This window comes from Phyllostomus discolor, chromosome 2 (genome assembly GCF_004126475.2).
Source record: "Phyllostomus discolor isolate MPI-MPIP mPhyDis1 chromosome 2, mPhyDis1.pri.v3, whole genome shotgun sequence".
NCBI lineage: Eukaryota > Metazoa > Chordata > Mammalia > Chiroptera > Phyllostomidae > Phyllostomus > Phyllostomus discolor.
Window position 1 is genome coordinate 168,510,575 of NC_040904.2, and position 13,234 is coordinate 168,523,808.

Here is a 13,234-nt window from a genome sequence, read left to right on the forward strand (position 1 = left end):
GTCCCCAACCCCATCCTGTTAGGAACTGGGCTGAAAGAAAAGCTCACCTGAGCTCCCCCTCCAGTCCCTGGCAACCCCCATCACAAAACTGGTCCACGGTGCCAAAGAGGTTGGGGAACACTGGATTAGAACATTTAGATCCGTCAGACAGGCCCCCCTTCTCCTGACTTTGCTGGGACATTCTGGCAAATTCCAACTTGTAGTCACTACTTTTCTAAGAGTCCTTGAAGGTCATCATAGTGCTGTTTGGGCAGTATTCCTTCAGATGTGCTATAGGGATCAAATACCCTCTTAGGTATCTCCTCAGACGTGGGCTGTCTTCTCACCAGGAACACAGTCACACACCACATCATTCATTCACTGATTCATTCAAGAAACATCTGGTATTTACTACGTGCTAGACACTGTACTAGGACTTGAGACACAAAGATAAAAGCCTTATTTTCCAGGAATCTTCTGAGTTTTTGGTGATTAAAACCTGCTGTGTTATTTCTTCTGTAGACAGCTGATCTCACCCACTTCCTGTGATTTCATGAACTGCATGTTTGCAGGATATTATTTCCTGATCCTCATCAAATTTAGAAATGGTCCAATTGAGGAATGATAAGCTAGTCAAATCAATTCAGTGAAAAAGTCCATTACTCAGACAATACTATTTTGACTAGTTTATCTAAGTATTAACATTTCCCTAATCTAGTGTGACAAAGGGCCTAGGATTTAAACACTTCCTGATGTTAACATTCATACAAAACAAAGTGTGTATGTGTTGCAGGGAGCACTGCCATTTGTCAGAGTTGTGTACTGGGTGGTCCCTTCCATCTCCTAGTTTTATTTAATAGTGACTCATGTTGTCATTAAGAGCAACTGAGTTCTAATTTTTTCAAGTCCAAAATTCAAAACTATTGAAAATATTATAAAGTCACAAGTATGCCATCAACTCTAGTATACGTACATAGGTCATCGCACACCTAACCACTAAACTTCTGATGGTTGAGCTACAGGGTTTTTTCTTCCCTGGGTTTTCGTAGAAAGACCATGTTTGGTAAACATTCTTTCTTGGTTTGCTATTGCTGCACGTTCATCTTGTGGTTTGACGTTAATATAAACTAGAAACCAGTATAAACTAAGAGAAGCCAGTAGAGGACTGATATTCTGCGTGACCTGGAACAAGTCACTCACCTCTTCTGGGCTGTTTCCTTGTTTGTAAATGGTAGTTCCATTTTATGTTTTTAGTTCCCCAGCTCTAAAATACAATGATTTATTTAGGAATCTCTGGAAAACATGATCACAAAAAGTTAGTTTTAAAAAATTTATCCAATCCATTTCATGGAAACTTTCAGAATTGGGTTAGACAAAACCACTCCGAGTAGTTTATCACGTAGACGTCATGACTACTTATCTGCCCCTGCTCTCACAAAGCTAGTTGGTTCATGGAAGGGAGAAGCACCATTAAATATAGCTACACACAAAACCCACAGCTACTTTTGTAAAACAACTTTTTAATTTCCATTTTCTGTTTACAAAAAGACAAAGAGAAACAGGGAGTGCGTGAGCGGCAGGAATAACGCCTGGTCAGCCCCAGAGTGTGGAGGAAGAGGCCACGGCCAACAAGGTCGGGTCAGGCCACTCTTCCCTGCCATCACTGGTCACAGCAAAGGACCAAAGGAAGTCCAAGTGTGGATCAACAGCTATGTTAACAAGATCAGTCTATTAGGCAGAGTCAGATGGTCTGTCAAGTCCATGTCCCTGAAGAGGAAAAAGGCCCAAGTCTGCCTAATGAGGCCTTGGCTCAGGGTGGGCTCGGGCCTGTCTCCTGTAAGACTTGGGCGGCTGTCTCCAGGGGGCATAGGGGCCATAAGGTACGTTCTGGGGAAAACCCCTATGAACCACAGGGGCCCGCTGCTGATGATAGGGTGTGTGTTCAGGGACCCTTGGAGGCTGGGAATCAAACATAAATCCACCTTCAAAGTCAAATCCTGCCTGGGTAGATGAGGAGCCATCTGAATGGGAATGGTTAAAGAATTGATCTGACTGGAAAGGCAGGTCTGAGGTACAATAGGCATCTTGGGAACCCTGCGAGAAGCGGGGTCCTCTTGTTGGGTGACAGGGAATGGGAAGAGGCTGTGGGGGCAGGGGTGGATGCAGGGGTGGGTAGGGACCTGGGTGAGGGAGCAGGGAGTGCTGCCTGGGAGAAAATGATGGGTATGGTAGTAAGGCCTGTCGTTTCCTGCTGGTCGGGAATTGTCTCTCAACCCCCTGTTCAGGTCCACTCCTGATCAACTGGCTCACAGATTGGCGGCAGGGCAGGTCCACGCCCCAGGCATCAGCCATGTGGGCCAACAGCAGCTGGGAGAGGTGTCGGTGCGCCCGTTCGTCCCAATGGACCCCGTCTCCCTGCCGGTACACTTCTGCATGGCGAAAGTGGAAATGCAAGTCCAACACATCAAAATTGTGCTTCTGTGCCTCAACACAGCTGTAGAAGTTGGCTTCAATCACCTTTTTTTTCAGGCCCAAGGACAAGGACGACTGCTTCCTCGGGAGGAAGCCCCCGGTGATCTTCTCACCCACGGGCATGGCCGTGTTCCACACTAGGAGGCATGACTCAGGCAGCACCTCGACCAGGTGCCTGAACAGGTTCTCCAGGTTCTTCCGGTAGCTGCTAAAGGAGTCCTTCCCATACCTGGAGATGTCCCAGAGACAGGAGTTAATGATGACCACGTCTGGAGTGTGCTCACTGGACTGCAGCTCTTTCAAGATGCCCTGCACATAGCTGTTGTACACACGTGTGAGGAAGTAGAAGCGCACCAGATGGTGGCTGGTGCAGAACTCCCGGACTTCACGGTAGTTGGTGCCATTGTGCATGGCAGCCTTCTGGCCTCCATTCACCAGCTTGTCCTGTTCGAAGCTCAGCTCCCCCTTGACCTTGAGCTGCTTGTGAGTGAGCAGGCAATCCTTTTGCAGCAGGAGCACCAGGTCCTTGTACACAGACCTCTGGACAGAGTCTCCCAGGATGACGACAAACTTGTTGTGGAGCAGCTGCTGCACTTCCAAGGACCGCAGGTGGGCCATGATGCCCAGGTCAAGTGGCCTAGCTCCTTCCTTTGCACGTGGGTGGGTCTGCAGATAGCTAGGACAGAAGGAAAGAGCAGCTGGGAGGAACAAGCAGCCCGGGCAGGCAGGCCCTCTGTGTGGTTAAGACTCAGGACCAGGGATGAAGTTTTGGCCTGGGAAACCTTCAGGGCAGAACTCCACCACCTTAAGGCTGAGAGAGAGGAGAGAGCAAGAAGGGAGCCTGGAGTCAGAAGCCCTGCTTGGCCTGGCCTTAACTTGGGCTGGGACTTGACCTCTGAACTGTGTGTGGCTGCTCTTGGAAACCCAGGTTCCACCTAGCCAGGAGGGGCCAACCCAGCCTGCCCTCCCCTACTACTGGTACAAAGGGCCACTGGGAAGGCTGCCCAGATGTCTGACAACTGGAGAATGGTTAGGTTAGACAACTCTGAAGCTGCTTACCAATGAATGTGAGTAAGCAAAACCATGGAGAATGCCCGTGGTATGTTAAGAGGAGGAAGTTACAGACCACATGTGTCCCCCGTATTGCTGAAACTACATGAAATAGATATGCATAGATAATGCTGAAGAAAACATGCAGAAGCAGAGTTTTTAATAGAATGGATGAATCACTTTCCTCTTTTTTGGTAAATATATTTTATATAATCTTATATTACTTTTAATAACTTAAGAAGAATTCAAATGGAAAGCAATATAAAGTAAGAGTACCTGTACCAATAGGTCTTATACAAAAGAAATAACCTTGGGCCTGGTTGGTGTGGCTCAGTGGATTGAGTGCTGGCCTGCGAACCAAAGGGTTGCTGGATCGATTCCCAGTCAGGGCACCTGCCTGGGTTTCAGGCCAGGTCCCCAGTGTGGGGCGTGCTAGAGGCAACCACACATTAATGTTTCTCTCCTTCTCTTTCTCCTTCCCTTCTCCTCTCTAAAAATAAATAAGTAAAATCTTTTAAAAAGAGAGAGAAATAACCTTGGAGATAACTCACGTGTGTTTCTGCTATAATACTCTTTGCTTTCCATTTGAAAACCAGAACATGCTACCCCCAAGTATGCCCCTTTGGGATAAGGATGATTTTGAGCTGAAGGCAACTAAGAATCAGCAGACTCAGGGAGAGTTCTCTGCACTCCCCTCATCTGCCTAAAAGCAGTGTATAGATGCCCCTTTGGTGGGGGGAAAGGCCCCTCCCCCAACCAAAGAGGAGTCAAGGAGGAAGGCAGGGAGGGGTTAACACCAAGATGAGTTTTCCTGTAGAGACCTTACCAAAATAGCCGGGATATTCCATCCGTTTCCCCATACAGTTGCTAGTCACTTCCCCGCAATTTCTCATCCCCTGAAGCCCAAACCCCTTTTCCTTTGTCAAAATGGTATATAAACTCCTGAATGTTTCTTTGAGTTTCACTTTTTTTCTAGGAACTCCAGTGCACTTAAATATTAATAACAATTGTGTGCCTTTTCTCTGGCTAACCTGTCTCTTGTTAGTTTAAGCACAGGGCCCCAGAAACCGAACTTAAGAGGCAGAGGAGAAGTTTTTCCTCCCCAGCATATTGAATAAAATGTTGAGTTGTGAAACTCATCTTCACAACTTCAGATGAAGTTTATGTCAAGGTGCCATTTACAACCGTATGTACTGATGAATAAAAGGTAGAAACACACTTCGATGCTACTAACAAATCTTAGATGAGGAGGAAGATGGCATCCACCGCATGCACTTACATAGAAGCCATTACAATCCACTGTGGCTTCGCTTCTGTAGGCTTTTATGCATTAATACACATTTTAATAGGTGTGTGTGGAGAACTATTATTAAATGACACATTCAGTTTTTAAAAGCTATACTATTTGTGGTTTTAAATGGGTACAAATACAAAAGTAAAACCACAAAAATGGATAGAATAGGAGTTGCCTTAAGACAACAGAAAATATTGGCTTAATTTTCTTCCAAAGAACTTCCATTAAAAAAAAAAAGTAGTACCCTGACTGGTGTGGCTCAGTTGGTTGGGCGTCATCCTGTAAACCTAAAGAGCTTGGGTTTGATTCCCAGTCAGGGCACAAATCTTAAAAATCAAACAAACAAAAACACCTTAGGATTTAGCTAGCTGTGGTGCAATAAAATAAAACTTAATTAAAAAAAACCCAAATCCCACTAACTTCTACTAAATGCACCACATCGAGGATATAGAATGAGTCAAACTTGGTCTTTTCCTTCACAGGCAGATGGAAATATTCATTGATAACTGGAACACAAAGTGGAAAGTGCTAAGTGCCAGGAAAACCGGTGTCTTTGTGAACAGTATCTGTACACCCCAGGCCCGTCTCCAAAGTGCAAAGCGCTGGGGAAGCCCTCTTCCGGGTGTTTCCAGGGCTCTCGCACCATCCAGCCCTGTGTGCCCTCTTTGGGCTGGCACCGTGGTCACAGGCTGGGCCTTGTCCTCCAGGGTATCGAACACCAACAACTGCTCCCGTTAGAGTTCTCTCCCCGAGGGTGGCCAACCTAATAACCTGCAGCTGTCTCTTTCTGTGCTATTTTTTAAAAAATATTTCATTTATTTATTTTTAGAGAGAGGGGAAGTGAAAGAAAAAGGGAAGGAGAGAAACATCAGTGTGTGAAACACCGATCAGTTGCCTCTTGCACAACCCAACTGGGGACCTGGCCCGCAACCCAGGCATGTGCCCTGACTGGGAATCGAACCAGCGACCTTTCGGTTAGCAGGATGCCCAATTTGCTGAGCACACCAGTGAGAGCTCCTTCAGGGCTATTTTGCTTAAATGGTCTAATGGATTCTTTCTCTGGATATGAAGAGCCTTAGATTTGGGCTCAGTAGATGAGTCCAAATGCAGTGGGAAAGGGAGGCACTTAAGAATACTACTGGTGAAGATCACTGTTCCTGAAGCCACTCTGTAGGTTTCAATCCCAACTCTTCCATGTGCTAGCTCTTAGTCCTCGGGCAAGTCATTTAGCCTTTCTCTGACTTGAGTTCTTCATCTGTGCAACGGGACTTACAGTTCCCCCTTCATAAATTTGATGTGAGGATTAACCATAATATTTAGAACAGTGCCCGACAAGCAGTAAGCACGGATGAGAGTTACTATTATTACTGAGCAGGTTTCAGAACACCAGGTTGACCATCTGTAAAAAGGAGATTATAGTATTTCTGCTGCCTGCCTAGCAGGATTCAGCGAAGATCAAATGAAATGATGGAAGTGAAAGATTTTGAATAAAACAAAATTACTGTTTATTGAATGGCTACTGGATGGTAGGTGCTTTACAAATGTTATTCTATATATAGACCAATCCTTATTATTCACCTTTTCTAGGGAAGAATATTGATTGATGGAGCTAAGACTTAAAACCCCTGACTCTCAAATCTGTCTCTGTAGAAACCTCCTTTTGACTAGAACTCCCTGCAGGCTAGTCTCAATCCTAAAGCGTGGCTCAAGTCAGGGGGATGAGATAGGATGAGGGTCTTCCGGTGTGCCTCCATGTTCAGGCAGGCAACCACTACTCTGCCTGCTCAGGAGGGGCGGTCCATGTGTACTCGGGTGTGTGTGGGGGGTGGTTAGTAAGGGTGGAAGTGGGTGTGTGTGTAAATAGGAGTATACTTTTTTCATCCCATTCCATAATCTCAGGTGAGAGACATGTAAAAATTAAAACGTCCATTTAAGAATGTATTGTTCTGCAGTGGAACATGTAGGTAGGACTGTAAAAAAGAAGAGGGAATAACTGAGAAGAAGCACTCCAGTTAGGAAGTTTGTGAAATTCTAGATAGAGAATGCGACAACTAACAGGATTAACAAATCAGACACCCTCAGGACTATTGTGGGAAAGAATCCTTTAAGCTCAGATGTCAAACATTAAAAACAAAACCAACCTAAAAAAAGGAGAGGGGTTCGGGGCGTGGGTGAGAGCAGAAAACAATTTGGAGAGCTAAATCTCCTCTCATCTTAAAAAAAAAACAAAAAAAACCTGTCGGTTACTCGTAAATATTTTCAAAGCGCTTCTCAATGAAAAACAAAAAACAAAAAACAAAAAACAAAAAAAACAAACCTGAAGCAAAAGGGGATTTGAAAACAAGTCAGTGGTGTTTTGGTGTTTTTAGGAGGCTACACTTCTTTCCTTGCTTCAAACTTGCTAAACTCACTTACTCTTTTGGTAGCTATTTTATAGATAGAGTGCCTCATTCCTTCGCTTGTTCTTTTTTCCATTCATTCAGTAAGGATCACCAAGAACCAGATACTGTGCAAGACGGAAGGAGTAGGTATGAAAATGCAGTCTCTTCCCTCAAGAAAAGGGGTGTGGAGACCTGGCTGGTGTGACTCAGTGGATTGAGCGTGGGCTGCGAACCGAAGGGTCCCAGTTCGATTCCCAGCCAGGGCACACGCCTGTGTTGCGGGCCAGGTCCCCAGTACCGGGCACATGAGAGATAACCACACTTCTTTCCCTCTTTTTCTCCCTCTCTTCCCCTCTCTGTAAAAATGAATAAATAAAATCTTAAAAAAAAAAAGAAGGGTATGGAAAAGGACATGTGAAACATTAAAGGAGGAGCTGGCAGCTGGAACCGGTGTATGTACAAGAAGTGCCAAAGCCTGTAGGAAAGGCCAGGGGAGAGAGGAGGTGTATGGGAAGATCACTGCAATCCGGGATTCCATCATCCAGTGAAAACCAGTGTTTACAGAGTCTCGGGATGATTCCTCAAGTCATGATTATAGGTAGTACCGCGTTTTTCTGTTTTCAAAGTAAAATTTGGCTTTTGGATAAAGCTCTGGCAGAAATATGCATTAATAATGGCTGCTACCATAATAAATTGCTTTCAAGCATCTTGCTTAGATTACTGTTTGGGGATAATTAATTTTTTAATAGTTTCATATGCCATGACTTATAAATCATTGAGTACTGCTTTATAACTATCACAAAACAAACACATTGCATTTGTTTTCCATAAGTCAATGTGTAGTAGTAATTAGGCTAATTTTTTCTTTTCTTATGGATGTTTAGTTACAAGAAGAGTGACACATTTAATAGGGCAGTAGCTCCAGAGGCCCTGTAGTGAGGTCTTAAATCACAGAGGTAATCACTAACAATTAGGATGTTGTTCCAATTGATTAGTTGTAGGAAATGCTTGTAACTGTTTTAAAAGTTTCTTGCATATGACTAACCATTTTAATGCAACATTATATTGGGAATATAAATAGTTCATCTCCTTCAAACTGCACTTTTGGTGGTCAAATCAATATTTTGAACTTTCCAAGATCCCCTTAAATTCTGTGAAATAGATGGTACAAATAAGAAAATAAATATTTTTCATGAACTTAACAACTTAGGTATATGTTGGCATTGCTTAGTTTTCTAAGTGAAATTTAAACTTCTCAAAAATTAAACTGCATGTCACATATAGTTTTCGGAAAGAAAAATAAAAAAGCAAACAATTCTTAACTCTTTTTTGGGAAAGCTTACTGAATGGCCTGTGGATTGGGGATTGATTTGGGATGAGTCAGTGACTATTCACTCCTCTGCATAACTTGAAAATGGTGGGAATTCAGGCCTACTATTTTAAAAAGAGGTTTTAAGAACAATTTAAAAAAAAATACATAAAAGTACTGTGAGATACTGTTAAATAATGCAACAAAAAATTATTTCCAAAAAGCCATTGGAAAGACTGATTCCAAACCCCTACCCTCCATAACCTCACCTCTAAAATAGGCCTCAGTTCTGCAGCCCATTAAGTTTTTCAGTAAAAATTCAGTGAAAATTCAGAGAACACCTGTGTCTACTCCGGGTGGTGACAGCTGTCGCTGTGCAAATCTGACTCACACCTCCACAACCTTCACGGTTCCTCTACCCCAGCCCTCAATCACCCGACCCCACCCTACCATAGGGACCATGGGGCCCACACTTCTAACTTGGTGGTTCAGTTAGTTCTAAACATAATCTAAACTCTCACATATCTGTGACATAAATGGAACACTGAAAATGCAATAGGGATCTTCCCGTTTTTCTTGTGGAGGCAGGAATCTCCGAGGACCTATTCAATCTGTATCTGTTCCACCTCTATCAGGCCGAGATCTTAAATCTGTGACTCTTTTGCAATGAAAAAAATCAACAGAGGAATTTCACACACTTTGAGAGTCTAAAAATTCCCAAGTTTAAACATCCTTAAGGCAGTATATTTATCCACAATAACAGTCTAATATAAAAATTTCAGTTGGTTAGAGGCTGGTCCTGACACCCCGAGGCTGTGGGTTCTATTTCCTGCCAGGGCACATACAAGAACCAACCAACGAATACGTGAATAAGCGGAACAACAAATTGATGTTTTTCTCGTTCTTTTTTCCCTTCCCCTCTCTCTCTAAAATCAATAAATAAAAATTTAAAAAATTTTCAGTGGGCTATAGAAATGCAGGAGACATTCTTTGTAGACATTCTTTGTAAATAAACTTGGGTTCCTAATACCTAGTATGCAAGTAACTTCTATAAAACGCAAAAGATAAACTAGGGAGCCTTTAGTTGAGTAGCTCCACTTAAGAAAAATTTCTTTTTAACAGAAGGATTTATTAAAGTAAAAAATCAGTTCACATAAACAACACGACTGGCTGTGACAAACTTCCACATTACGGTCTGAAACCATTAATTAAAAGACATTTGTTAACTTCCCTCCTACTCCTCTCTGACGAGAATGAAAGATATTGGAAGGCAGGGACCCGTCTTTCACTTCCAGGAAACTCTGAAGTCAGACTTGAACTCTGTCCCCGAACAGCTGTGCGCTCTCGGGTTAGCTGCCCAGCATTCGGAGCCAGTTTTCGTTGGCATCAAACAGAGGTTTCATCACCGACCTCACTGAGTAACAGTGAAGATAAAGAGGGATCACGCCAAAATCTATCAGGGGCGTAGTACAGGGCCTGCCAAGCGTTAGGCACCTTCAAACCTCCGCCCCTGCAACCGCTCCCTCCTGGGACTCTAGAGAAAACCGGAGTCCACAGGCAGCAGGCTCCTCGCTTACTCCCCTCCCTCACACCTCCAAACCCACAGGCCCCCGTTCCTCCCTCCCACAGAGGCAAGGCTGTACCTCCTCAGACGTGAAGGTGGTCCGCGGCTCGAAGGTAGTCCCCAGCTCAGGTAGCTCGTCTTCTAGTGCCTCAGACTCTGCTCCAGGAGGTCCCTGCGGCGAGGGGGTAATTATGCATTCCACTTTTTCTTCAGTCTCCTTAGGCTGGCTCCTTGCGTAAGCATTAAATACATTCTAGTTTCTTCGAGAAAAAAGGAAACTTCTTGGACTCCACCTCCAGGACAGTCCTATCTTTTGCCTTCCCTTCAAGGTCACTTCTTAAAAAGACTTGTTTGCACTGGCTGTGTCCGGGTCCTCACCTCCTACTTACTCTTTCTTTCTTTCTTTTTTTTTTTTTTTATACTTTTATTTGGCTTCCAGCTCCATCAAACCGAAGAAATGTTTGTCAGTAAATCACCAGTGACTTCCTTGTTGCTCCTTTCAATGGCCATTTCTAGGTCCTGGTCGAATCCGCAGCATTCCCAGCTCTGGGGGCCGGAACACCAGTGGTGGCTCCCCTCTGAACAACTACTGCAGAGCCTGACGCCCACCTCTCCTCTCTCGCCTTCCTTGCTGTCCTCTGTGCGTTTCTCTTGCTCTGGCAACTCCCCAAATGTTCGTCTTTCTCAAGGCCCACTAATCGACTCCTTTCTTCTTTTCTTCCACGTTCCTTCCCTCGGTAGGTTCACCCACTCTCCCAGCATCCGTCAATACGCTGGTTGAAAATCCCTGTTTGCCTCCAACGCTCCTGATTTGCCCTTGTTTTCCCAGCATAAGTCGTAGCTTCCCTCCCCCACCACCAAATCCTGGTTTGGATGCAAATAAATTATATGGTCCCCTTATCAATTACCATTTGTATGCAGATGACTCTGAGTTGAGGCAATAAAGCACAGTGGCTGAGAGGGTGGGCTCTGGGGTCAGCCCCCTGGGTTTATATCCTGCTCCTCTATTGACTAACCGCGGAGACTCTGGCCAGGTTAAGTAATCCCTCCGCACTTCAGGTTCCTCGTCAAAAAATTAGGAACTATACTAGGGATTTCTCAAGAAGTGAGGGTTAAATCAGCACGAGGCCTGCCACATTTTCTAGTGCTCGATAAACCTAGCTAGCCCGAACTCGCCTCCTGAGTTCCAGACATACTCAGGTTAAGTACAATAAAGTTCTAAGGCAGTGGGGAAGGAAAGGGCAAGGAGTAATCCAGTCTACAGAGGCCTCTTATCACTTCTGAATTCCCTAGCTGCCCATTTGTCCTCCCAGCAAACTGTGGCTGAATTCCTCAGATAATTCTCCTGTGACCTTTGAACGCTTGTCCTACAGGTAACTATTGATTCTCAGTGGGAAGGAAGGCAGCGTTTTCTTGCTGTGCGTTTTTGAAGAGGCTGTTATATAATCTGTGTTGAAACATTGGCGATAAGTAGGTGGAAATAAATTCTACTTTTGAACTGCCTAATCAAGTCATTTTTATTTTTCATGACTGTGGCTGTTTCCACAATTCCAAAAACATCAAAATGATACTAACAGCCTGGATATACAACAGTTCAACCATTTCTTGGCAATAAAAAGTAAGGCATAGTTCTTAAAAATAGACTTTAGGGAGGAAGACGGGGTGATTTTGGGAAGCTGAGCTTAGCGAACAATTCCACCCGTTTTTAGGTTTTTATGGTTATTTTTTTCTTTCTATAAATTACTTTCAATCCTTCAGAAAGTGTCTTAATTTGAAATACTTTCTAAAATGTTATTTTTTATCTGTGTTTTCAAATTTCGTGTCTCCACTTCCATTTGAAATGCTAACATAGCTCCAACAGTTTGCAGTTATAAACTTTGTTTTTTAACCTAGGCTACGACCCTTCCTTCTGTGTAGCTCCCCAAAGCCACAGGGTGAACAACAGAGCTTGTGTGCACTCAGACAGCTTCTCACCTTTTCATGTTTGCTCTGCAACTCAGCATTAAAGGTTCCCTAGCCCCTTCCCCTACCAAAATTCTGCTCGTTCCTTAAGACCTAGTTTTGAGGGGGGACTCGAAAGTTGGAAAATTTTTGTTTAATAATAACAATAAGCTTTAGTAACCCATGCATGTAAAAGTTATTGTTCCAGGAAGCAAAGGTATGACCCACCCTGGCTCCAGGTGACCATAAGCAGTTCCAGCCTTGGGCCTCAGGAGGACTGCAAGCAACTCCAGATGGTATCTGAACCCTTGTGCCCCAGGGTGAGATGACCACTGCCTGGGGATTTTTATAAAATCCAATGAACTTTTCCCTGAATTCCAAACCCCTTACCTATACTTTGTTCTCCTTATCAAAAGGGCCATTTTTAAATGGAATTTAAGACAGTCTGTTCCGGTACAAACCCTCTGTCTTCTCAGATCGGCAGCCATCGGAATAAAGCGCCTTTAGAGTTTCAATCCCTGTCTCTGCTTATTGGGTCTGGAAGGTGACGGGCAGTGTGAACACGGGCTTTTCTGGTTACAGTTTAAAATGCAGTTCTGTCTGTGAGCCTTCCCTGTCTTCCCAGACAGAAAATTCTCTCGGTCCTCCGACGGATGCCTGTTAAGCTTGTGGTTCCATTCTGTCCAACGATGAAATGCTCATTTGCTCTCCACTCTAGTCTGTCCTGCTCTTGGATGGTCCGAGTGGGTTTCACTCCTCCTTGTCCCCCTCTTTCCGCATCATAGTCAGCTTTCATTGAGCATTTACTCTGTGCCAGGTCTATTTTATTCTCACAAACCAATGAGGTAGCAACTATTATTATCTTCCTGATATGGATAAATGAACTGAGGCTTGGAGAGGTTATGTAAATACCCCAAAGTTGCTGGGCTAGTAAAATGCCCAACTGGCCTTTTACTGGCTGTGAATCTTCTTGATTGATTAGGTAAGCTTAAGATTTTGTTTTGTTTTTAGGAGGAAATTCAGCTCCAGAGCCTGAGCTTTTAACCTCGGCTATAAATATGTGTTGGAACCTTGAGGAAAAAAAATAGTCTTATCTAGAAAAAGATATTTGTATGTATTTTTCCTTTTTATTATCTGTTGAAAAATGAAACAAAAAAGCAATGTTTTGTGTACAGCTTTAAATTCTTCCATGAGAAACAGAGCAGGTATGAAGTCAACTTTGGGTCGTTTTTATCACTCTGATA

The 13,234-nt window shown here is 43.9% G+C and overlaps 1 protein-coding gene and 1 long non-coding RNA gene across 7 annotated transcripts in view; one reads left to right on the forward strand and one right to left on the reverse strand.

Moving 5' to 3' along the window:
* Positions 1-1,199: 1,199 nt before the first annotated feature.
* The window catches only part of PCED1B (PC-esterase domain containing 1B), a 91,115-nt gene continuing 79,080 nt past the window's right edge, over positions 1,200-13,234 (reverse strand). For 2 of the 6 annotated variants that reach the window (XM_036019131.1, XM_036019130.1), the window contains one exon: positions 1,200-3,127. In XM_036019131.1, the coding sequence (XP_035875024.1) occupies positions 1,774-3,127 (1,354 nt within the window). In that variant the 3' untranslated portion in view covers positions 1,200-1,773. Of the gene's footprint in view, positions 3,128-10,128; positions 12,326-13,234 lie in introns of those variants that run through there. The other 4 variants (XM_036019133.1, XM_036019134.1, XM_036019132.1 and 1 more) reach the window with 3 other exon arrangements.
* LOC118499099 lies at positions 2,991-7,661 on the forward strand. The gene is made up of 3 exons (XR_004901612.1): positions 2,991-3,060; positions 6,238-6,321; positions 7,571-7,661. It is a non-coding gene; the product is annotated as an uncharacterized LOC118499099 (long non-coding RNA).